Below are 25,403 nucleotides of genomic sequence, written 5' to 3'. Positions count from 1 at the left end.
AGGGAGTGAGACCTGTGCCATGCCACTCTGCTACCCCGGCACCTGCATTGGCACTGTCAACTCTGCAAATAGTGTTGAGTTCAGTGCAGGACCTGTTGCCAACTCTGGGTGACTCCAGTAAACTCATGCTTCCATCAACACCTGAAGCCTTCCAGGCAAGTAGGGGCTTGCTGTCCCTGCCGGTTCCCCTGCACCATTGGAGCTTAGAACACCTTCAAGTACAAGGGAGCATGAGGTGCTGAACACCTTGGTTCTGTGCCCATGGGCAGTTTCCAGGGGGCAAGCCTTGCATGTTACCAATACCCCATTCTCTGGTCCACCATCTGTCCCGGTCACAGCACTGGTCAGCAGAGTGGCACCGTTCCCCAGCTCAGTACCAGTCTCCGCTCTCACAAGGGTCTACACCTTGGCACCAGTCCCTGATGCATCATTGGTTTTTGAGATTGTATCGATCTATGGACCTCTGGTGCCCAATGCAGCCCCCTCCCCCCCTCCCCCCCACCGTGGTCACCACGAGAGAGCTCCTCCTCGGGCACCAAGGAAGAGCTGATGGAGCCTCAGAGACAGGGAAAGCACCTAGTCTACCCACCTATGGGCTCCGGCCTGCTAGCAGGCATGTGGATACCAGGTCGATGGCTCATGCATTGGCCATATGGGTGACTTGGGAGTTTCTCCCAGGTCAAGGACCACCTTCGCATCAGTTGGACTTGATGGCCCCCAGACACAACGTTTATCTTGATTTGTACATAATAAAGGAACAAAGTGGGACATGCCTATTTAAACATTCTATTAAGAATTTCTGGGCAAATTCACTATGAAATAAATGATGTACTTGAGATACATTGATGTTTTCATCCTGTGGACAGACTACTTAAACTCCCTCATAGATTTCCATTACAACTTCAACCACCACCACCCATTCATTCAACTCTCTCTAGAACACTCCCACACTAGTATCAGTTTCCTCAATACGACAATCAGCTTTAACAGTGGAACCCTACAGACAAACTATATACAAGAAACCCACAGATCACCATATCTACCTTCACAGACCCAGTAACCATCCCAAACACACACTCTTATCTAGAGCCAGGCACTCAGATACCACAGAATATGCTCCAAGGAGAAAGTCAGGATATACACCTTCACCTAACAAATCCACTGCACCAGAGAAGTAGATTGCATCATGGGAATGGGTCACTCAAACATCCCGAAAGAACCTGCTTCAATACAGAAATAAAACTCCCTCCAACTGCACACCCCTAGTTGTCACCTACCACTCCACATTGGAACCCATACAAAGTATCACAAACGACTTCAGCCCATACTTGATGGGGATTCCATCCTGAAAGAAATCTTTCCTGAACCCTCTCCTCTGGCTTTCAGACAAGCCCCCCGCCTCTCCAAGTTCATCAGAAGCAAGCTCCCCACAGACCAGAACATACCAATTCAAAATGGCACCGGATTCTGCCTGAATAACAGATGCAAAACTTGCAGACATATCTCCACTGCTACAGTGATCAACACCTCCCTGCTCCCCCACAACACACCTTTCATGATCCATGGTTCCTACACATGCCTATCACAACATATGGTGTGCCTCATCCAGTGCACTAAATGCTCCAATAAGTATGTGGGTGAAACCGTACGCTCTCCAATGAACTGTCAGATCTCATTCTCAAAGGAAATGTACACAACACTTTCAAAAGACGAGCCTGGGAACTTAAATTTATAACTGTGCTGGACACTAAAAATCATGGTCTTAATAAAGACACTGAATTTATGTCTTATTACAACATGTAATTCACTAAACCCCCTTTTTGTCCTATGACTATACAGATGTGTTAATGGGCCACTTCACATTGAATGGTCCCTTTTAGAATATGTATTAACTAGCTATATATTTAAGCTAAACTATTGGGTTCAACCTTGTATTAGCTGTAACAACGAGTACCTTTCCTACAGCTCTGTGTAAGTCAAAGTTGGTCTCTCACCAGCAGAAGTTGGTCCAATAAAAGATATTACCTCACCCACCTTGTCTAATTAAAAAAATAAGTGCACCATTTTCAAGTTAAAGGTAAAGTTATTTGTGGATTATAGATACATTTTTATTGTGTATCAACAAGCTAAAGCTGTTTTCAATTAACATTTTAACCTATAGTACTTCATAGATGTTGGTGACTGCTGTGTCTCTTGTGGAAAATTTGCAATGACATATGGATGATTAGAAATTGGCTGGACAAAGGGAACCTTCCTGGCCTTTAGAAACAATTGTATCATCTCCCTGATATTGCATGTGAGCAAAGTTGTCCTACATAATCCATATATGCATTAAGTGAGAGGGACAACAGAGAGGGGACAAGGCGCATGATTAAATCATGTAGATCTGTTACATCATTGAAAAATGCAGGACTAAAGTCACCCATTGATCATGTGTTTCATTGACTTCACAAAAGCGTTAGATACAATCTGTTATGACCATCTTCAGAGGACACTGGCAGACATGAGGATTCCAAAGCACCTTATTGAACTAATTTTAAATCTCTACTATGATCACAAAGATCACTGTGTGAACAGCAACAGGTAGCAGTAAGTGGTTTTTCTCTGGGCAGAGTGTGAGACAAGTGTGTATTCTGTCCCCAAGCCTTTTCAAGGTACTGGCAGGGTATGAAGCAAGCTGTGGAAGGCTTTGACAAAATGGAAGGATCTGGGGTTTCCAATGGTGGATTCCTCGTAACTGATCGAAGATACACTGAAGATACACTGTAGCTCTTTGCTACAACCACTGATGAAATGTAACAAATGTTGGAGTTTGTAAAAACAGTTAGTAAGGAACATAGACTGAATGTGGCAAAACCCAAAATGCATGGATATTGACAGGATTAACAAAAATAGGATACAAGCAGACATCAGGATTAACAGTCAAGTTGTTGAAGTAAGTAGCAGATGAATTCAGTTATCTGCGGCTATGTCTTCACTGATGCCAGCAAATTCACCGCTGTCAGATCGACTTTTCTGGATCGACTGAGCAGTCAGTGAAGACCCGCTCAGTCGATCCAGAAATCGACATATTAAGACCACCTTCTCCAGTGGCGTAGTGCTGCCTCGACGGGAACGTGGTTCCCGTCGGTGCATTGCAGTGAAGATGGCGCGCAGAACAGAAGCAGAGAAGTCGATGGGAGTTAGGCAAGGTTTTTGTGTAGCTTGTGTAACTCCGCTCGACTGCCACCGAATCGCCGAGGTAAGTGTGAAGACAAGCCCTGGGATCCTACGTATTCAACCAAGGAAACTGTTCCAAAGAAATTGGAAGAAGACTAGGAATGGTTTGCTTCAAAAGTTTGGAAAAACCATGGCATTTCAAAACATGTGACAGTTCATTTGGTGAAAACCTTAACTTTTTCCCATAGTGACTTATGGATGTGAATTGTGGGAAATAAATGCTGCTGACAAGATGAAAACGGAAGCTTTTGAGATGCGGTGGTGGCAGTCCTCGTTCAAACCCCCACACTCCCCTCCCAGTCCCACTCCCCGGAGGAATGTTTGTTGGCAATATTACTGGACTGCTGTTGGAAATCAGCAGGTGTAAATCTATGTACTTTGGACACATTATGTGTAAAGATGGAAATAATCCTAAGAAAATTGTGGAAGAAATGTTGGTGAGTCCATTGTAGTAGGGGATGACCAGTAAGAAGGTGAATAGATTGTGTGCAGCAGATCACTGGAGGTCAGCTGCTGATTGCTTGAAGCTAGCAGTGGATTGAGAAGTTGTCTGAAGTTCTGCTATGTCGTCACAAATATTTAGACATGAATAAATAGATTTTTACTTTTACTGCAGTCCCTGTGCATTGATTAGAGATTTATCTTCATTTATTTTGTTTTAAATAACAAAAAAGATGATTATACAAAGCCCTATTTTAATGCTGCTGGAGTTATGTTGTAATGTGAATTATTCCATAAGGAACTCCGACAGCCTGCTATCTACAAAAGGCTACTTTTGTACCCTTTCATGATAGATGGAAAATTAGGCACTATAAAAGTAGCAACGCTTGTACATGAGTTAAATAAAATTTGGACTGTAAGGCATCCACACAAAATGGGCTCCCGATGAGTGAAGGATAATTTGGAAGATGTAGCAGACTAGATGTTCACAGAATCAAATTTATCATTGAATAAATTCCGAGGTGGATCATAGAATGCAATGATCTTTTGTACCTACAAAAAAAATTGAGTTCATTTTTTCCATCAAACTCTCTTGTCTGGAATGTTGGTTATTTATTTATTTATTTATTTACTTTTAAGTAGTAGAACAAATGCTTAATGCTTTTTTGGCAAAATATGTGTTTTGAAATTTTCCAGACTGCGGGTGGAATTGTAGAAAATGAATAGAATTCCTGTGTTTGAGCACATCTTTTAAAGTGTTTCTTTAAAGTGCAATTTTTGGTGCCCATCATGTTGTAGTTGGATCAATTTATAAAAAAGAAACTGGTTCATTATACTAGGTCCTACTTTTTGAATGAGGGTATAGAATCATAGAAATGTAGGGCTGAAAGGGACCTTGAGGTCATTTTGTCATCCTCAACAGCTGTTTGTCTAACCTGTTCTTTAAAACCTCCAGTGTCAGAGGTTCCACAACCTCCTTAGGAAGCCCAATCCAATACTTAGCTAACCTTATAGTTAGGTTTTCCTAAATTGAAATTTAAAAACACCTCTTATAAGAAATGTCTACTTAATTTTCTAGGAACTAAAGCATAAAGCTCCGGAAAAAGTGAAACTTTGCTATAAGAAGCAGAGGTATCAGTTTGAGATCCTTTTTCTCTTTTAAAAAAAACCCAACTATTACAAATCTAGGGCCTGACTTTCACAACTGCTAAATAGCCATAGTATCCATTTCCTTCTGTAGAAGCTGCAGGTGCTCTGCAGCCCATTAAAAATTCTAAACTTCTAAATTCTAAAATTCTAAACTATGTTGAACACAAGATTTCCATGTATTTAGTGAAAAACTGATTTTAATAATATCTAATAAGCTGTTGAGGTTAAAAAAACAATTAGGCAATTTCTCAAAGTCTAAAGATATTTCAGAAACCTAATTTTTGTTTACAGTGCCTGAAAATGACAACAAAGCGGAACTTGTTTGTGCGGTTCGTGCCATGCCGCTGTCTGCGTGGAGAAGAAGAAACAGTCACTGCACTTGATTATTCTCATTGCAGTCTGGAACAGGTGCCGAAGGAGATATTTACCTTTGAAAAGACCTTGGAAGAACTCTATTTAGATGCAAATCAGATTGAGGAGCTTCCAAAGGTATGGTGTTGTGGTTTTGGGGTTTTTTTTGGTGTGGTATATTATCCCTGTTACTAGACTACATCTATACAGCAATAGAGTAATAAGTCTAAGTCTGTGGTGTCATTGAGGGCCCTGGTATGTGCCTAACTTCCATTTTGAACTCACCAATTTAAACTTCTTGATATGTAACTGAAGATTTTATTATGTTTTGGTTCTTTTCATCTGCTCCATTAATTTTTCAAACATTTGTTTTCTGTATGCACACATACATAGGCAACTGCAATCCAAAACACACACTTCAAGTCGCCATACTTGTTTTGGTACATGCAGAAATTTATTTCTTTTTTAAGAAATCATTCAAATTACTTGAAAGTTTGAGTACAGAAGAACTGGAATGTTGTTCTAGCAATTCAGGTGCACAGTCTGGAATTGTCTTCTGAGTTCAGCACTGATAATACACAGTCTATGGAATAAAGAAAATTGTGATGATGAAGTACAAGTTTAATAGAGAAATTGAATGTAGACACGTAATTGTGTGTGTCAGAGATAATGATTACTTGTACCTTTAAAAAAAAATTACATTAGCTTCAGTTAATATCTAGCAGATTATCTTTAAGAAATGTATCTTACTACCTGTTACTATGACCGTGGTTACAATTGCTTGGACTTCTAATAGTTACAAAAGCTATGAACATGAAAAACAGTCAACCTTTCAAGGAGCCTAGCAAAAGGACATTCGACAACGATCCAGCAGGGTAATGATCAAGTTTTCCATATACTGGTGATGAACCAGTCAGGAAGTTGTTCAGTTTCTTGTTTACCAAAATAGGGTAGTAGCTCACAGTTAATTGAGAGCAGGGGACTTCCGTGGGAGCAGTTTAGCCAACACTACTACTATAAGTCAAGATATTGTTTGTCTACCGTTTAAATTGAGAATTCTCTACCTTTTAAGTAGAAATAGATGTTAATAGCAACTTCATGTTTTACAAATCTTAAAATTGATTAATAAATAATAAGGCCAGAAGGAACCATTATGATGATGTAGTCTCCTGTATGACAGGGCATTGAATTTCTCCAGAATAATTCCTAGAGCATATCTTTTAGAAAAATATTGAATCTTGATTTTTAAATATTTTACATATTGGAGAATCCACCATCACCCTTGGTAAATTGTTCCAATGGTTAATTACTCTCACCATTAACATTTTTTGCCTCCTTTCAAGTCTGAATTTGTCTAGCTTCAACTTCCAGCCATTGGATGGTGTTACACCTTTCTCTACTAAATTGAAGAGCCCGATATTAAATATGGTGGAAGACCATGTCACATAGTGATCTATTGCATACATTTATAGATTCAAAAGGGGACCAGTATATCATCTAGTCTGATCAGTATATCACAGGCAGTTAAATTCACCCAACTACCCTTTTATTACAGCCAATAACTTGTGCTTGACTAATGTGTATCTTCCAACATGGCATCCAGTCTTGATTTTTGAAGACCTCAAGAGATGGAGAATCTACCGCTTTCCTTGGTAGTTTGTTCTAGTGATCAATCACGTTCACTGTTAAACTGGAAATAAGGCACACGTTTTTAACTTGTCTGGCTTCAGCTTTCGTACATTGATTCTTGATATGTCTTTGTCTGCTAGATTGAAGAACCCTTTGGATTTGGTATTTTCTCTCTGTGAAGATACTTCTACATTGTAATCAAGTTGCCTCAATCTTTTTTTTGATAAAATACATAGTTGAGCTCCTGAAGCTCTGACTATAAGGCATTTTATTTGTCTCCCAAATTTGTTTCATGGCTCATCTCAGTACCCTACCAGTTTCTCAATATTCTTTTACAAATGAGGATACCAAAACTGTATGCAGTATTTCAGTATCTGTCTCACCAATGTGAACTGTGAATCATAGACTCGAATATTGAGAAAGGGAAAGATAGAAGGAAACTCAGGAGCATTACATACATGTCAAAAGAACTGACAGAACTGTGAAGTTAGCTCCATAGCATGTCTTCTTTCAGCTAAAGAGAAAAACACCAGAGTTAGAATAAGTCTTTCAAGCTGGGTAGGCCTCTGCCTACCTCAAGCTTACTCAGTCTTTCAAAGCTGGAGCAGATATCTACCTAAGCTAACCTCCCAAAGCTAGATTGATGTGTAAAATTTGAAAGTCACGTATGCTCCTAAGTGCTTAAATCATTTGAAAGTGGGACTTAAGCTCCTAAGTTACTTAAACTTAAAAAAAAAAAAAAAAAAAAATTACCCTGAATTTTTAAGACGAGTGGGGTTTGTGTACCATTGCCGCTTCCCTAGAAGGCTTTGGTCAATCAGCCACATCCACTTGATTCACAGTAGAGTCGTCCTGCTAACAGTAAACACTTAAGCTTCCCAAAACTGCAGAAGAACTCAACTACTAGTACAGCTTCCTGGAGGTCAATCGATTAGGTCAGAGGAAAGCAGAAACCATTCCTGCAAAGCACATCCAGTAGTTGGCTTCTACCTTCCCATTTTCCTTGGAACTGGGAGGACAGCAGTATCAGTTAGCCATACAGCCTTTACACCAGCCAATTTTATGGGGCTCCACATGCCCAATGATGGATCACTGCATTATACAATACAGAAGATGGAAAAACAAAATTTTAAAACCTCTCCTCCACTTCCTGTGCCATGTTTTTTTCATTCTTTTCACATGAATAATTAGATACATTTTAATATGATTTTAAGTCTTGTATAGCTGTTCAAATGCAGGGATGAGCTTTGGAGTACATTGTCTTGCTGGAAGTAGTAAGAAAAAGGCATGGCTCCAAAAGATGTATGCCAACCAAAGCACATATCCAGTATCTTACCAAAGTAAATCTAAACTTATAAAAGCACCAATGATGTAAGCTAGTTGATTTATAACAGGCCCATATTTCTGAAGGAAAGGTACTGTGTCACTACTCAGGCTAGAGTTAATCTCTTGAATAATTCATCTTCCTAATTTACTGACCTGTTTGCTTTGTGTGTTATGTGAACATCAGATTCCTGGGTCTTATTCCATGGCTGGTGATTGAAATAATGGTTTATTAACTGAGTAATGTAAACCGGTGACTTCTCACTCTGACTCCTGGCAGTTGTTGTGACGTTCACTAAAAAGTTAAAGTAAATCTTATCTAGTCTAACCACATTCTCATTGTTTGGCTAGCACTTCGTCAGAATTCTGTTAAACATAGGTGAGGGGGAAATTTTGCAAAAGAGAAGATGATGAGTTGTGACTAATCCACGTTTGTCAGGGACCAAATTTTCAATACCAGTGTTATGCACTATTTGATCAGATGACAAAATTAATCTTTTTAAACAGGTCTTTGGAGGAATTACTGTCCATGGACTATCCCTGATCTACCAGTCATCTCCTATTTGCTATCAAGACATTGACCCTTGCCTCTGATTCTCAGATTATCTTGATTACCCATTTTAAAGTTTTCCAATAGGTATTTTAATGCTTTCTCCCATGTTGGAAGATTTCCGCATTAATTACCTACAAAATCACTTCCTAGTCCTTTGGGTCCCTCCTTAAAACTCTGCTTTGCTGTGATATGTACAGAAACTTTGATAGTATATAGGTAGCCAGAATCCAGTTTAACACGCTGGTCAGCATCATTCCTTTGTTTTTTTCTGCTTCCCCCCTCAACTTCATCTTTTTGCATTTACCAGCTCTCTTGTCTTATAGTTAGATTGAAAGCACTTTGGGGCAGGAGCCATCTGTTCGTTATATATTTGTACAGTGCCTAGCAAAATGAGGCTCTGGTTTTAGGCACTACTGCAATACGAATAATTTTTAAGATTGTTAATGATAATATATACAGATGCTATTGGTTATCTAATCTTTTTAAATCAAACCATGCATATATATGCACAGGGTAATTGTCCTGCTGGTCTTGATGACTTCAAAATGTTAAGTCATTTCTCCCCCCGACTCAGTTAAACTTCTTCAATCTTAACTTTGGGGGAGGGGAAGATAAGGAAGCTACATAATTTAGATTTATTTGAAATACGTTTAGTTCAGATGAGCTTCATCCTTTTGTAAAATAAACACCCACCCATGTGGATGTTAAAGCTTGTGTTCCAAAATGGATTGGTATTATATGGAGACTTCAGTTGTATTTAATTTTGGGAGCAACTGTAGTTGCTGTAGAAGGGTAGAATGTTGTTACTGCTGCCAGGTTGTTACATCTGCTTAGTGCTTTTTGTTTTTGCAGCTCCAGTGTTATCAGCACTAACAGAGAGGTCAGCCTACAAATTTAACAGACCTTGATTTTACTCAAAGAAAGACTGTATCACAATTTGGTTGAAAAGGCACTTGACCAGGTTTATTGACCTTAGGCCACAATTCTAACGACTTACACAACTTGCCCAAGTACATTAACACGAGTGTCCTGTGCAAGGAGCTTCTCAGCAGTAGTTTTTGCTGTTCCTTCAGCCACACGGAAGGTTAAGGCAAGGTACCCTAACATTTATAGACATAGGCAAACAACTGAGATAAACAATTTACATACCACTTTACCTGTTTCATGACATTTGTTTGTAACCTCCCCTTGTTTCTGTTTCTTGTATCTTGGACAAAGCATTTCTATTTATTCTTTTGTCAAACCATCTTATTTCATATTAGATGGGGTGTATTTCTACTAGCCTTTTAAAATATATTTACGTAAATATTTAATGCCTAGTACACTAGCAACAACTTTGCCAAATTTGTGTACTGAACAGTGAACTTGCAATCATTTACTTTAATACTTTAATGTCCTGACTTTGGTTTACAGCCTCTGGTTTAGGCCTAAAATTTTCACCACGCCCAGTGCACCAGGCAGTCTGTCTCTACAGCAGTTGCTTCTGCTTTTTTATTTACAGATTTGAGAATTGTCAGGCATTTTGACTCTGAAAAGTGAATTTTAGTATTCCCCACTACTACGTATTCGCTTGAGTTCATGATTTCTGAAGCACTGGAAAGAGTTTATAGAAAGCATTTAACGTAGGTGTTTGCCATATTTTGCTGTGTCTGGACAGCTATAGCTTTACACTCACACACATTTTGTAATTCACTAAATTTGAAACAAATTGTTTCATGAATATCCTATCTTTCTACTGGGAAGGTCAGAAGTTAAAAAGGACACAAAACAAGTAAAGAAAATTGAAAGATGCTCACAGTCACTCTTTTCTTTGTTTTAATAGCAACTTTTTAGCTGTCAATCCCTGCACAAGCTGAGTTTGCCAGACAATGATCTAACAACATTGCCAGCATCCATTGCAAATCTCATTAATCTCAGGGAACTGGATGTCAGCAAGAATGGTAAGTTATTTTACTTGTTACATTTTGGTGGAATGAAAAGGCCAATGTGAATATACAGAATTACAGAGGCAACTATTATTACTTTCAGAAAATATTTGTCGTACTATTGAATATAAAATCACCAATCTAGGTGACTGTCAAACTCGGTGTGTGGGGAAAAAATGTTGATTTTGTATCTTTGTGGCATTGGTTATTTTATTTTTTTATGCCTCTGAAAATAAACTGTTTAGTTTGAACTTTGATGTTCTGTACAAAAAAAATATACACACACTCACTGCACTACCATGAGTTGACCCATTTATTTTAAGTGGCCTAGTTATAAAGCACATGCATAATTGTTTGTAGGATCGGGGCTGTAAGTAGCAGTCTGAAGTCTGAAACACTGAGATCTGAATCTTGAGACTGGTAACAACAGAGAGAGAATAACCAGGAGCTTGTAATTATCATTGCTGATTTACTGTATATTGTTTCAGCAGTGGATTCCATTTGCTGAATCCAAAAATATAAATGGTTTATTTTGCTTAATATTAGCAAAATTAAATGATATACATAGCTAATTCTTAATGTAAAATGAAATTCAGAAATTTGAATGTTGATAGGATTTTGTGGTTTTTAAAATATAATTTATTTCAAGGGGAATTTTTGGTAAATTGGTAGTTCCATGCTAATGAGAACAAATTCAAACATTTCATATTGTTAGCAGACTTGTTTTTGTTTACAAGAAAAAGTGGTGTGCCTGATCACAAGCTAAATTGCTGCAAAATATAGTACAGTACCACCTCATTAATTCAGTTTAATGATGGGAGACCTATTGCAGTTGAACATACTTTGCCTTAATTAGCCTTTTGGTACAGTGCACAGCCATTAAAAAGAAATTAAATCTAACAGGAAGTGTGATTTACCAAAATCACAGTGAAATTTTCTCATCTTGGATTTATGGTTTTGTTTGCAAATAATTCACAAAAACATTCAAAGCCGGAGCAAAGCACCTTTCCAGAAAATAATGAAAATCCTTTTTGTTATCCACAAGACATTACAGGAAAAGTGCTGTTTTCTGTAAGATTGTTTTCAACCTTGAGACCTCCTAGTATTGTTTAGTAGTGCATTCTTGCTATTGTCTCTAGTTTCTGCTACCAAGCAGCACAATTTCCAGACAATCTTGAAATCCATATTGCAGGTTCCTTGCATATAATTTAATCTGAAGCTTGGCATTCAGAAGTGAATCTTTTCAAAGGGATAAAACTACAGGATATAGAAGGTTTATTATAATATGCAAATATATCCAAATAGGAGGATAAAATTGAGGCATGAAATAAAAGACTAGATACCATCCTGAACATGTACAGACATGTTGTTGTGCATACTTAGCTGGATATGGAAATGTAGGCCTCTGTTTAGTACATGACATATTCTTCTTGAATGTGTCTAATAAAGTCCACAGTTCCAAGGAAAGGAGAGATCCAAATATCAGATTAATCATGTTAGAGTATTCTGTATATTTAAATTAGCTATTTCTGCACAATTCCATAATCTTAGTTGTATCACATTTTTGCTTTATTTGGCCAGTAAGTCCATCCATCCATAAAGTTACAAAAGGGTTCTTCTTAAAATAAATAAATCAATAAAAAAAAATCTGGTTGTGGAAATACCGTTTTTTCTTCTCATTGTCCTTTGTGACCAACTTTATACTTGACTATTTTATTAATTTTCTAATGAACACAGCATTTTTATTGAAATATAGTAACTTGATTGTTATTGCTCTGTTCCTGGTACAAGTGAATTAATAGCGTTAACTAAATAAGATCATCCTTAAACACTTTCACTATGACAAGATTAGTAAATTAAAAGAAATATTTTTCTGTCATAGCCTGAACTGCTGAAAGAAATAACTGTTTCCAGCATAGCAGTTATTAAATGAATCAAAAGGTTTTCTTTGTTTTAGATCCAGTTCTAGCAAATTCCTCAGCTCACATACAAGGGGCAACTGATCAGTTACCAGCTGCAGAGAGTTATCTGTCTAAAATAATGCAATCTTTTAAATAAGCGTACAAAGATCTGCCCAAAGAACATTGATTACTGAGGCATATAAAGTATTTTAAGGAGGCAGTAGCTGTATAATTTGGTATCTCAATAAACTGTGAAGTAACTCTTTTGTATTTTAAATGTTATGGGAGTAGTAGTAGCTACTTCATAGTTAAGATTGAAATTAACTTCCTATAATAAAATCTAATTTTCAATCACTCCTCACAATTTGAACTCATCAACCTCTACACAAACACCCCCCCCTCACCCCCTCCCCAAAATCTTCCTGAAATTTTACATGCTGCATTTTAATCCTTAGATAGACTTTTTCTGGGAAGCTTGGCAAAGGATTTTTTGTCTCCCCTTTCATCCTGGCTGGTGATATAAGGGGTACTAGAGTTCCCTACAAAGTGTCTGATAAATTTGAAGCTGCCCCAGACTTTTCAATTTACCATGTAAAGACAGCAGGGTGGATAAAAATCAATGATTTTTTAAGATAAAACAAAAAAAAATCAGATTTTTTAAATTTAAATTGGATTTTTTCATTTAAATCAGATTTTTTTATTTAAAAAAAATTCAATAAAATACGACATCTCATTTAAAAAATAAGTTACAATTAAATCTCATCACAAACATGCTAAACCTACACTTAGTCTCATAAAAATGAATTAATGACTCTAGTCTGTCCTGCCTAACTACCAGCTTTTGCTTCTTGAAAGTTCTGGGTTTTCAGTTTCTGTTTCTCAGCAGACGAAAGTCACATGTGCAAAGAAAGACACAGGCTGTATAGGATTGTTGTTGTTCTGTGCTTATGTGGTGGTGGAGCTGAGCCAAGCAAGGCACAGGAGTTACTTAAGGCACTGTCTTAAAGACAGAGATACAAAGAACGGAGGCAGAATAGAAAGGAGTGGAGTGAACTGGAAAGAAAAAAGGAAGACATTATTCATTACACACACAGCTTCCTATATTGCCCCACACTTTTGCCCCAGAAAAACTGTCATGGCTTCTGGAAGTAAGAGAGACCCTATCTGGGAATATTTTGAAGAAATTCCTTCCTTGGGTAAAAAAGGAAAACGTGTCAAGTACTTGTTTACTGATGATGTTTGAACAAAGTCACTCCCCTGAATTGGTGGAAATCATTAGCCAGGCACCTTGAAACAGAGTTCTTTCAGTTGCTAAGCCAACTTTTCACAGCAGTACCTTCCTTTTGCAGGCAAAGAGAGAATATTTTCATTGTTTGGTGGTATTCACTCAAAGCTAAGAAATCAACTGGGAGTTGAAAAAGCAGGAAAACTCATATTTCTGTTTCAGTCTATGAATAAAAATGACGGTGGTAGTGGGGAAGATGAGAGCTAGTTGTAGAAGTTTTAAGGACAGCGTACGTTAAGTTTTGTAATGACGTCTGTTAGAGATGTTAAAATTTGAAAATTTAAAAAAAAAATAAAAAAAATTTAAGGACAGCCATCAGCCGGCAACTCAGGAGACTGCTGTAATTGCAAATGTGAAACATTCATGTAACATTTAAGATTTAGTTTAGTAAAATATAAGTACTATTGTGTTTGTGTGAGAGATTTAGTTCTTACCATTCTTAATGTACTGCTGCTGCATCTGCAGCTTGACACAGGTAATGAGTATTATGTACTATTTCCTAAATTAATAAAAATCAAGTTTTCTAAAAAATTACACAAAGTATACCCTTCTGAATGTTGTAAAATGCTGTATTGAGCTGTAAATTAACACGTTTTAGTGATCAGATTTGCACCATTGTTTAAGAAATATGTGAAGACGTATCAGTGGGAAACTTGATTTAAATCAATGATTTTCTCTTGGTCATTTAAGTCATGATTTAAATCGCCTTGATTTAAATCAATCCACCCTGAAAGAAAGGGAGATATTTTCTTTAATTTTCTTTCCCTCTCATTTTCCCTAGCTGCAGTTACTGCAACAGGGGAAGTTCTGTTGTGTCCTCTTTGTACTCTCAAAGCTACTTCCTGGCCATTGGAATAATTCTGTTCTGTCACCCTGTGCCCTTTCTCTCAGCTACTGGGAAAATATGGATCAAGTTCCCATTCTTTTCCTTTTATTTCTCTATTCACCTATTCTCCTAACACTGTAGGCAGCCGAAAAAAAAGTGACTGCATTCTTTTAAATTTTGCTTCATTTACTGTTGCTCCTCAGTCAAGTGTCCCATTGGTAAGTGTTTTCCCCTAAAACCTACATATCAGAGAAATTTCTTAGATTACTAATAAAACTAAATATTAGCTTTTCCAGTATGCAGGAATTTAAATTTGTCTGCTTTTGGAGAGGCATGTTAAACACACACAAATGAAAGGTCGTGTGTCCACACACCCCAGATATCTCTGGACACCTCTGTCGGGGATGCCCAGCAGTGAGGAGGCAGTGGCTCCCCCTGGCAGTGGCAGTCTACATGTCCCTGCAACCGAGGAAAGAGGAAGCAGCAGGGTTGCTGGCTGAGTTCCTCCTCCACTCACCCCTACACAGCGCTGCTGCCTGCTTTGCAGGCTGCCTGCTGAGGTGAGTCAGGGTGGAGGCAGAGGCAATGCGGGAATCCAGCACCAGGGAAGGAGAAGATGCAGGCTGCAACTGTAGGGGGTGGGGGTAGGAGGACATCAGCTGGCAGCCATCTTGCTGCTTCCTCCCTCCCCAGGCTGCAGGGGTGCACACAGATTTTTTTGGGGGGGCATGCCCCTGCTTGCTCCCTCCCCCTTTTGCACGTTACTGCCAGTGATGCAGTTGTGAAGGTGAGAATTTTGTTCCAGTACCAATGGGTAAACCTCAGCCAGGCCCTTGAATACACTTAGATTTCTTCTGGATGCTAAAAGTGTGTCTATTACCTCTACTGAATAACCTCCTCCACTCACCCCTACACAGCGCTGCTGCCGGCTTTGAGGGCTGCCTGCTGAGGTGAGTCAGAGTGGAGGCAGAGGCAATGCGGGAATCCAGCACCAGGGAAGGAGAAGATGCAGGCTCCACATCTTCCAGCTCAGCCATAGCTCCCAAGTCTTGGCTGTTGGGGGGCTGGGAGCCTAGTAGTCCACAGCAGAGCTGGGAACCTTAAAGCTTGGGAGTCAAGGCTCCCAGCTCCATGATAATGAGCCTGGAAATTGAGCCCTCAAGTCAGGGTTCTCTAGATTTTTCAGGCTCCCTTCCGTTTTGCTGAGAGCTGAACCCTGGCTAGAGCCAGGCTCCCAGCTGAGGTGTGGGACTTGCTGCAGGGTGGGTTTGCCCTTGACACATGGACACTGCAAATCCAGGCTCCTGACCAGAGGAAGGAAGTCCATTCAAACCAATTTTTTTCTGCAAATTTTCATTTTCTAATAAACTTGTTTTGATGGAAAATTTCCATCTAGCTGTAATCACAGTGCTGCAAATTTTGTATCACAAACGATGCAGTTTGTTTTTGTGTTTGTATTTAAATTTTATATTGGAACTACGAAAAAGTGGAAACATTTCTATTGGATTGAATTTTTTGTCAAAGATCTTTCTACAAGACCATCTTTGCAACCAGGTATTTTAATGTTTTAAAATAATCGCCTTGACCTGGCAGTCTAGCACTAGTACACCACTGGGATCAGAGTTCAGGACAGTAAGACATTCCTCTGCTCCCTGTTTAATAGTCTGGAAGTATGTCAAGGTAGTGACTCATTTGCTATTTTGTGGGTGTTGCTGATTTGTCTTCAGGGAGGTTGTGCAGAACTTCATTGCTCAGGGAGAGAGAAGCTCAGAAGATTCTTTGTGTTCCTTGCTAACTATCAATCCACCAAAGGGAAGAGAATAATATTTTTAATTACTTTACTATTACCTAATTTAATTCCCAACATTAAAGTGAGCTGCCTCTCAATAGTGATTATAAATGTATACTAAAATTAAAATCACAGTATCTTCAGCAATTAAATTTTGATCTTTATAATCTTAATATAGACCCTCTTTGCTCCATCTAAAGTTCCTCTTTTCAAGTGTTATAGTTATTTTTTCTTAAATATTTCATGTCTTTCTGTCTTGCGTAAAGGTACTGCATAAAGTACATGTCTGGAAAATAAAATTTAAGCTCTGTATGTGGGGAAAAGATGGGATAAAGAAAATGGAATGAATTTCACTACATGAAATGTTAAGTTGAAATTCATTTTGAATGTGGAATTTGAATTAGAATTTCAAAGAAACCCATTCAGATAGTTAGCTATTTATTAATCAAGCGTGTGTTCCAGGACCCAAAGAGATTTCCATAGCACAGAAAAGAAAGTCAGTAAAAATACTGTATAAGTAATTATACCTTAAATGTGGCTTTATTGCATGTTAGAGTATTTGCCCATTTGTAAAGGTATATGTTTTAACTGACTTATTAGTTAGTGTATTAACTATTGAAGTACTAGTGGCTACTTAAAATCAATAATGAAATTCTGTGCTGCTTCTGTAAAGGAGCATGGCACAGGACATGCAGCTCAGCAAAAGTGGGGGGCCAAGGTGGCTTTTAAGTCACCTTTGTGGCCTCCCAATCCTGAACTCTTGTTGAGATCCCTGGAATAACTTAGACAATCCTGTCTAAAATATGGCAGTCTCCCGGGACTGCCCTGTTGGCTTTAATGCTGCTTGGTACTTCGCAATATTGCATCTTGCAGTTCCAGCCCTGTCCCTGCACACCCACTATGCTGGGACTTGAGGTGCTCCTCCGATGGCAGCCTTATTGGCTATCAACCATTATGCCTATACTGAGGGAAATCTTTCCCAGGCCACATGTAGGACTCCTTCATGCTGCTCAGGCTTTTTCATGCTGTGTAAAGAAGTGAATGCGAGGTTGAGGCTCTCACCCCAAAATTGAAATTTCTTCTGCCTGAATCAGCCATAACGTGCTTGGAAAACTTTACTGGTTTTCCTAAATAGTTCTAGCCATGCCAAATCCCATTATATTAGCAATTAAAAATATAATTATGATTATCATCTTGCTCTTTCCCCTACTTCACTTCTGACATTTTATCTGCCGATTGACTCTCCTTGCTAGAGGTAGAAGTGAATGTGCTTGCTCCATTTGGAAGCTGGATCAGTTTGCTACCAGGTGGTTTAAAATCTGGAATTCAAAGTCCAGAATCCTTTGAACTTCTTAAATTAAAATGATCATTTTTTAAAGTAAATTTGTTCTAAAAATAAAATAGAATTTATAATTACCTGTGTTAAGCCTAAACTTGCTACAGTCCATTAAATAAAGAAATATGATGCAGAATAAATTAACCCACCTCATAAAAAGTCAATAAATTCAAGAATGCGTTTTTAATACAATCAAAGGAAAAATCTTTTTTAACTCGCATTTTAGGTGAAGTTTTATAAATATGGCACAGGGTCATGTAATGCATTAAGTATTTCTGTCTTTTTCAGTCTTTAAAACAGTGTGAATACTGCTATTTATTTTTTCTAAATTAATTTATTTGCAGTTTCTGTTCTGCAGGAAAGCCTTTTGCCTTCTTTAGTTTAACATATTTATCTATTAATGAATTGATTAAATAAACGTGTATAGTTACAATGTATTTATCTGGTTAGCAAAAAGAAGTACTGTACCAAATGTAGTGTAAAAGCTGCATTTAGTTGTAAATAATAAATAAGTTTCAATGGTTATACCAACCAATGAGAATGAACCTTGTACAAACAAAAAACATGATTACAGTCAATGATTTAAATCAAGGCTTCCCATTTTTTAATTTAAGTCATTTAAATTGGTAATTCATGTAAAATTTAATTTTAAATCTCTAAGACTAGTATGCCCAAAATTTTATTTACTTGTACCTTCTTTTATGCTTATATATCTGTATAGTCCATGTAATGGTTCCCTCAAAAAACTCAGAAATGTACCTTTTGTCTAAAATAAGAGAATGTCCAATGTTCATGAACAGTCCTGATGGGAGAAACCAGTGTATATGTGCAACAAAGACAAGACAAATCAGTAAGGCGAAAGATACTGTAGAACTTTCAAATAGTGTCTAAAAAAGCTGTGTAAAATTATCAGGTAGGGGTGCTGATTTGAGAAGGGATCTTGATGTCGTTAAGTAAGTCATCACCAGGATAGTGTTTGAATGGTGGATCATTAACGTCATCTACATTCTGGGAGGCAGTCTTACTGGTTTTGCCAAGTGAGGGTAAGCTCAAATAAGAATGGGTGAATCCAGTAGTGACACAGATTTTGTGAATGTCATGGACTTTAAAAAGACTTACAAACTTGCAAAATGTGTATGAATTCCTTTTCTCCATAAATGAAATCTGTGTGTTTAAGGCATAATCAAGTTAGAAAAACGTGTGTTGTGGGTTTATTTGTTTTTAACAAGGGATGCTTGTGCTATGTAAACAATGGTGAGGGGTTCCCCTGAAAGATTTACTTTATATATACTGTTGTTTTTCTGTCTAGTTATTTAAATAAACTCAGATTAGAGTTGGGGTAATTGCTCTATTGTTGTGAAATTACTGTGCCACAGATAAAATATATTGAAACATGCTGTAAAATATGTATTCAGGGTCATTATGAAGCCACCCACCTATTGTGCATGTGTCTGGCAACAGTGGTTTCCCAGTGCCTGCCATGGCACTTCTGTGACAAGTCGCTACCTAATGTAGGCCCAGATTAGCACAGCACTTAAAGTTAGGTAAGTGCTTAAATGCCTTGGTGAATTGGGATCTCATTTTACTTTTATCTGTAATTTTTCCACCCACTAAGAAACAGGTAGTGATTAATTTTGTCACATTGTTCTAATTGATCCATCTGTATTGAATGTTTTAAACATTTTGGTAAAGTAGAATTGTTTTCTTGACAGTGTATAATTGAAGTAACAGAATGGACCAACTCTCATCCTAATAGTCTAATTTTTCATTGAAAAATTGACAATGAATCACACTCATCAAAGAGAGAGAAGAGGGGCATGAGCAGTTAAACTAACACCCAGTTATTGAGGATTTATTTTTATTTATTTTGTATTTTGGTCATGGTTGAATGTTTGTTTGTATAGCATCTAGCCCAAGAAAGCCCTCATGCTAACTGGGATAAACAAAACACAGACCCTGCCATTAAAGAGCCTAGACTAACAGTACCATAAAAACAACATATAAGGAAAATGCTGTCAGTGACATACACTGGATTTCCCCAAGCCATTATCCCTCCCCCCTGGACTGCCCTGGCCCATTTCTCTTTCCAGGGGCCTCACCCAACTGTCTCCATCAGTACCAACCCAGCATGTCCTCCTTCCACTCTGCACATCCCACATTTATTTTACTTTTGTTCTTAGCCCTTCCTATATTCCTATTTACTGCTACTTTTTGGTTTGTTCTAAGGCCTTATGTCTCATTCTTCCTTAAATTTTCCCTTCTGATCAGCAGCAAAACACACTTTATTCCCTTCTACTTTCACATATGTTCAGTTCACAGTTTTGCATGCTGACATCAGAGGTTCTGAAAGCAACCTGAATGTCCTGAGTCTCCCATGCTCTACTGCTGCTGTAGCTGTCATTGCCGCAGTCTCTGCCTTCCTGGTGGAGCAGGAGTAACACATCTTGTCATTGCCAATTACATTACACACGGACTGTGTCTCCATACAGAATACACTTAAGTGTAATTAAATCTTGTTCCGCTCACTTTCAAAACATCATATGCTCATGTTTAGAGAGTAGTAATCTGGATCTGGTCTCTTGTATTATTTTGCATGTGTGGGATAAAGGAACTAATTTAGGATGGGAGTTAAGGAGTTCCTAAATGGTTTCTCAATGACCTTTAAAAGTCTGAGGATTTCATGACCCATGTTGGTGTTTTTTTTAAATTTTTTTTTATTTTTTAAAAATAAATACCAGCTGCATGGTTTTTATAGGGTTTTATTGTAAAATTAGTAAAAACAAAGTTAGTTTTAGTGAAAGGTTTAAGTGACTACTACAAATCTTTCTATGTAAATAAAAATGAGCAATACAATTAGCAAATTGGAGTTAACTGAAATTGAGTTAAGAAATCAACCAATTGATGACAATATGGAATGGATTCAGCAACTGACCAAAGCATTAAATTAACACAATCAGATTTAAATCATAAAGTTAGTATAAAGCTTGATTAATTCTTCTATGTAATATCACTGGAAACTTAAGGTTCTTCCTTGAGTGATGGTCCCTACATGGATTCCATCGTGGGGTGCGTATGCATGCCATGCGCTACAGCCAGAACTGTTGAGAGCAGTGCTTTTTGATCTGCATGTGCATATGCGCCTCCTGAGGTCTATGTGGTCCGCTCGAGGCTTCCTGTGGCTGTGCAGGTCGATAGCCCCTCATTTTCCTCTTACTGCTGCATGGCTAGAGTCAGAATGTCCCTCTTCTCCTCCTTTGACCACGTGCCCTTGGTCATTCTCAGTGAGTGACGAGCACCAGCGATGCTTATACTGTTTGGGTGAGATCCACATAGTCTCACGGTGCTCCATCTGCCGCTCCTTCCATTCGAGAACCCGAGAGGCGAGAGAATTCCAGCTTCAGACATTCTTAATGGAAGAAGCAATGCGTCCATGTGTGCATAAGGAGATGGCAATAACGGAACCGCCAGAGTGCCCAACAGCACCAGCAACTCCTGCGGCTCCAGTGACACTGGCCAAAATGCACTGTAAGAAATATGACCAGGGACACAAGGGCGGATCCCTGAGAGGGACAATCTCTAAATGCTGCGTTCCTTCCCAGAGCCATGTTCAGCCAGGTGAGAAGTTGCATGCAGACTTGGCGGCTCTGGAGCCCAAAAGGGCACAAGCGAATAAGAAGTCAAAACATATTTACAAGCCTGCTACTCTAACTGCCATGTGGACCACGGATGTTCACCGGACCTGGTACCACACACACTAGGCTGCATATTGCTGCTTACCTCCACAGCAGAACTACAGTCAATGGAAGACCCCTCATACAGTGAGACACGTTTCTAGACGGGCCCCATCTCCAGCTGATGAACCACAGTTGCTGTGCCATCCACTGATACCATGATATTTTATTGTTCCACTGGTACCGTTGGCCCCGCAGCCTCTGTCGGCCCCTCTTTTGCACTGACAGCACCAACGCTGTTGGAGCAATCAGACTTCAACTGGTCCTCCGAATCAGAACCACACTTCTCCCTGGAGCGCGCACACAGCCTGCCACACAGCTCTTCTGCGCCCCTACAAGTGCCACCTCAACTACTGTGGTTCAGATATGCACAAGACCCACCAATAAGATCAGACCAGAGGCCTTGCTGGCAGGAATAGGACCCATATGACCGCACCATCAGTATCCAAGGACCAGCGAAGTATGGCAGCACCACTAGTACCAATGGAGCCAATGGGACTGACGGATCTATTGCCTCTATGGGATCATTCTCCTCACCAGACGAGGCCATCATCCTGCCATCTGCATCTTCGCCGGATGATCATGGCCAATACCAGGCTCTCCTAAGGCTCATGGCAACACCCCTAAAATTGGTGGCAGAAGATGTCGCAGAAGCCCAGGATGATTTCCTGGACATTCTTCAGCCATCGGAACCGTCCAGGGTCATGTTGCCAATCCACAGCAATCCTACAACCAGCACAAATAATCTGGCACACTCCAGCATCCTGTGCTCCCAACGCCCAAACATGCGGAATGAAGGTACCTTGTCCCATCAAAGTACACTGACTTCTTATTTGTGCACCCACCGCCTAACTCGGTAGTGGTGCAGGCCACTGTGCAATGAGCCAGGCAGCAGCATCCCAGAGCCACCCCACAGACCAGGCTGCAAAAAAGTTAGACCTTTTCAGCCACAAGGTATATTCATCAGTCGGCATCCAATTCTTCATAGCCAGCTATCAAGCCATACTAGTGAAATTTGACTGTCTTATTCCAAGCTAGTGGAATGCCCAGTCTCCGTACCAGAGGAAAAATGAGCAGCAGTCCAGGCCTTAATGGAGGAAGGGAAACTGTTATCTAAAGTCTCCCTCCAAGCCATAATGGATGCAGCAGATTCATCAGCTCACTCCTTAGCATCCAGACTTATACTGAGACGGGATTCATAGCTACAAACCTCTGGATTTCCCAAAGAAGTCCAGACGACCCTAGAAGATCTGCCGTTTGACAACCAAAAGTTGTTCAGTGATAAAACAAATGAGAGCCTTCACTGCCTGAAGGACTCCAGGGCCACACAGTTCAATCATTGGACCTTTATACATCAGCCCCCACAAGGTTCCAACATCAGCAAACATATTGACCATATTTTGCAGTCCTAAGTATCAACATTCAGTGGGATGGTCAAGAATCTTGTCTTCTGGGAATTAATATCTATAACTTGCTGAGATTCTTTATATTGCCCTTACCAGTGCAGTATGTGGTAGTGCACTAAGCAACATAACTAATGTCTGTCGCGTATTATATGTTCTCTGTATCATTCTCTATCCCAGAAGAGAACTATGTATGCAGTGTATTGTTTTGTATTGGTTTTGGGGGATTTTTATTTTAAATGTACATGTTACTGTGAGTGAGAGAGAAAACAAGGTCAAAGAAGCACTCTTTATACTTGGAGTGGAATGTAGTGAGGTCTGGGATGGTCCTTAGTTCCTGTGGGAGTTCATTCTACATTCTCTGACCAGCCCCCAAGAAAGCTTTGTCTCCTGAACAGACTAGCTTTACCTTTGTGGAAGAAGGTTCCATTGTGCCCAGTGAATGGATTTGTTTACTGTAGTCCTTATAGGATTGCCACCTTTCTAAATGCTGGTGACTAGACTCCTGAGGCCCTGCCTCCTGTCCTGCCTCCCCACTCCCCCAAGGCCTGCCCCTGCCCCACCTCTTCTCTCAAGGCTCTGCCTCTTCCCCGTCCCCCAAGGTCCCCTCTCTGTCATTTGCTCCCCCCTCCATCCCCATGCTTGGTGGATCATCTCAGGGAGCCTGGATGAGCAGGGGCTGGTGCAAGTTTAATGACTTGCTGCCTCCCTCCACCCTTGGCGATCAGACTCTTGGTTCGGATGCCATTTAGGATTGCCAGGTCTGGAAAACCGGACACCTTGCAATCCTAAACTGCACCCGGATATAGAAGCCAAAAGCCAGACTGTCTGGGTAAAATCTGAATAGGTGGCAATCCTGCTTCCCTTCTCTTCCCCTGCTCCATCCCCCTCACCCTGCCCCATCTCCTTTCCTTTCCCCACTGTCCCCTGCCCTATTCCACTCCTCCATCCACTATCCCTTTCTCTTCCATCTACCCATCCCTTTCCCTTCGTCTCCCGCACCCCATCCCCTTTCCTCTCCATACTGTCTCATGGCCCCCTCTCCCCCATTATGGGCGCTCACTGTTGTATAGAAGCAGGACCCAGCACATGGAGAAGCGGGGATGACAATGGGTGCTGCATCCCAGAGCTGCCAGTCTCAGCCTGGGAGAGGAGCCAAGTGAGCCGGTGCACCATTGGAAGGACAGAGCCCCCTTCCCTCACAACAGGCTGAGCAAAGCAAGCCCTGTTCAGCATTTGCGGAAATCAGGGCAGGGGGCAGTGCTCCTCTCAAACTATGCCCATGGCTGGTGTCAGTGATGACCCAGCGCCTATTCTCCCAACCTGTGGCAGCTGGACTTTGTGTCCAGTCAGCAGTGTCATGTCCCCTTTTTGACCAAACTTTCTGGTCGAAAACCAGACTTCTGGCAAACTGTCTTCATCCTGAAACTTGATTTTCATATTTGATGATCGTTTAATAAACACATTGTACAACAAAATAGTTCTCTCAGTTCAGTTTAGCAACTTTTTTCCTTTGATAGGATTATTTTATAGAAGGTCTCTCTGTGGGTAAATAAAAAATTAACCATCTTATTATCTTATAGACATTGTTTATTGTTTGTATTGCAATAGCATCTGCTGTATTAATTTAGATGGAATAAATGGGCCAAAGGCGTTAACACAACCCAGTCATTATCCAACATAAACAGTATTAAACAATGTTCAGAGTTTGGTATACATAGACCTCAGCCTACTTAGTACTATGGCAAACACATCATTAAAAATCCTTTTAGCCTTTTATTGAAATGAAGGAAAAACAATTAAAACATTTTGAATGTATAGTTTCAAATGAGGCTTTCGTTTTAGCAGTTTTTTTTTTTTTTTTTTTTTTTTTTTTGGTTGCCTTTCCTTTGACTGGAGAAACTGTTAGAAGGAGAAACCCCTTTGTTTGACAGTCTCTTGGATGGTATCAAAGATGGTAACGATCCTTTTGGGGAAAAGAGAAGAAGTTAGTTGAGATGGGCTGGAGATGCTGCTGCTACTGCTTTTTTTTAAAATCTAATATTAGAAGGAAAAGCCCCCTTGTTCGACAGTCTCTTAGATGGTAACAAAGGTGGTAATAATTCATCCCAGATAGCGTTTGGGATTCAGCTGGAGCTGGTAGGTATAGTCATGTAATTTAGGTCCCTTTCTTTCTGGCCCATTCTGGCCAGGACATCACTCAATGATCAGGTTGATGAAGATCTGGGGACCTGGGAAATGGTGGAGGTTGCAACCACAGTGGTGAAGCTCAGTCCAGGAGCCTTTGTGTTCTTCCTGGCTGTTCTTGTTGATCTTCCTTGATTCTTTCCTACTTTCCCCACAAAATCTTTCTTTAAAGTCCCCAAAAAGGGAGTTATGGGTGCAATAGCTTCTCCCCTCATTATTTTGTCCACCAATGAGGCCTAATACCTGACATTCCAATTTTGGCTCATTAACTTCTGGCTCCCCATATCTTGGTTTTTAACAAGCATAATTGCAACACAGTCCTTGAATCATAACAACATGGCCATTTTGTTTAGAC

The 25,403-nt window shown here is 39.6% G+C and overlaps 1 protein-coding gene across 8 annotated transcripts in view; it reads left to right on the top strand.

Moving 5' to 3' along the window:
- ERBIN (erbb2 interacting protein) overlaps window positions 1-25,403 on the top strand; it is a 220,635-nt gene that overhangs the window by 88,602 nt on the left and 106,630 nt on the right. For all 8 annotated transcript variants that reach the window (XR_010923878.1, XR_010923879.1, XM_067568851.1 and 5 more), the window contains 2 exons: window positions 5,101-5,298; window positions 10,488-10,605. Coding sequence is in view for 6 of the 8 variants with exons in the window: in XM_067568851.1 (XP_067424952.1) it covers window positions 5,110-5,298; window positions 10,488-10,605 (307 nt within the window). In the remaining 2 variants the exon portion in view is untranslated. The remainder of the gene's footprint in view (window positions 1-5,100; window positions 5,299-10,487; window positions 10,606-25,403) is intronic.

This window comes from Emydura macquarii, unplaced genomic scaffold (assembly GCF_026122565.2).
Source record: "Emydura macquarii macquarii isolate MOO-44397 ecotype Brisbane River unplaced genomic scaffold, CSIRO-AGI_Emac_v2 contig_2897, whole genome shotgun sequence".
Lineage (NCBI taxonomy): Eukaryota > Metazoa > Chordata > Testudines > Chelidae > Emydura > Emydura macquarii.
This window is presented reverse-complemented; position numbering and strand designations above follow the sequence as displayed.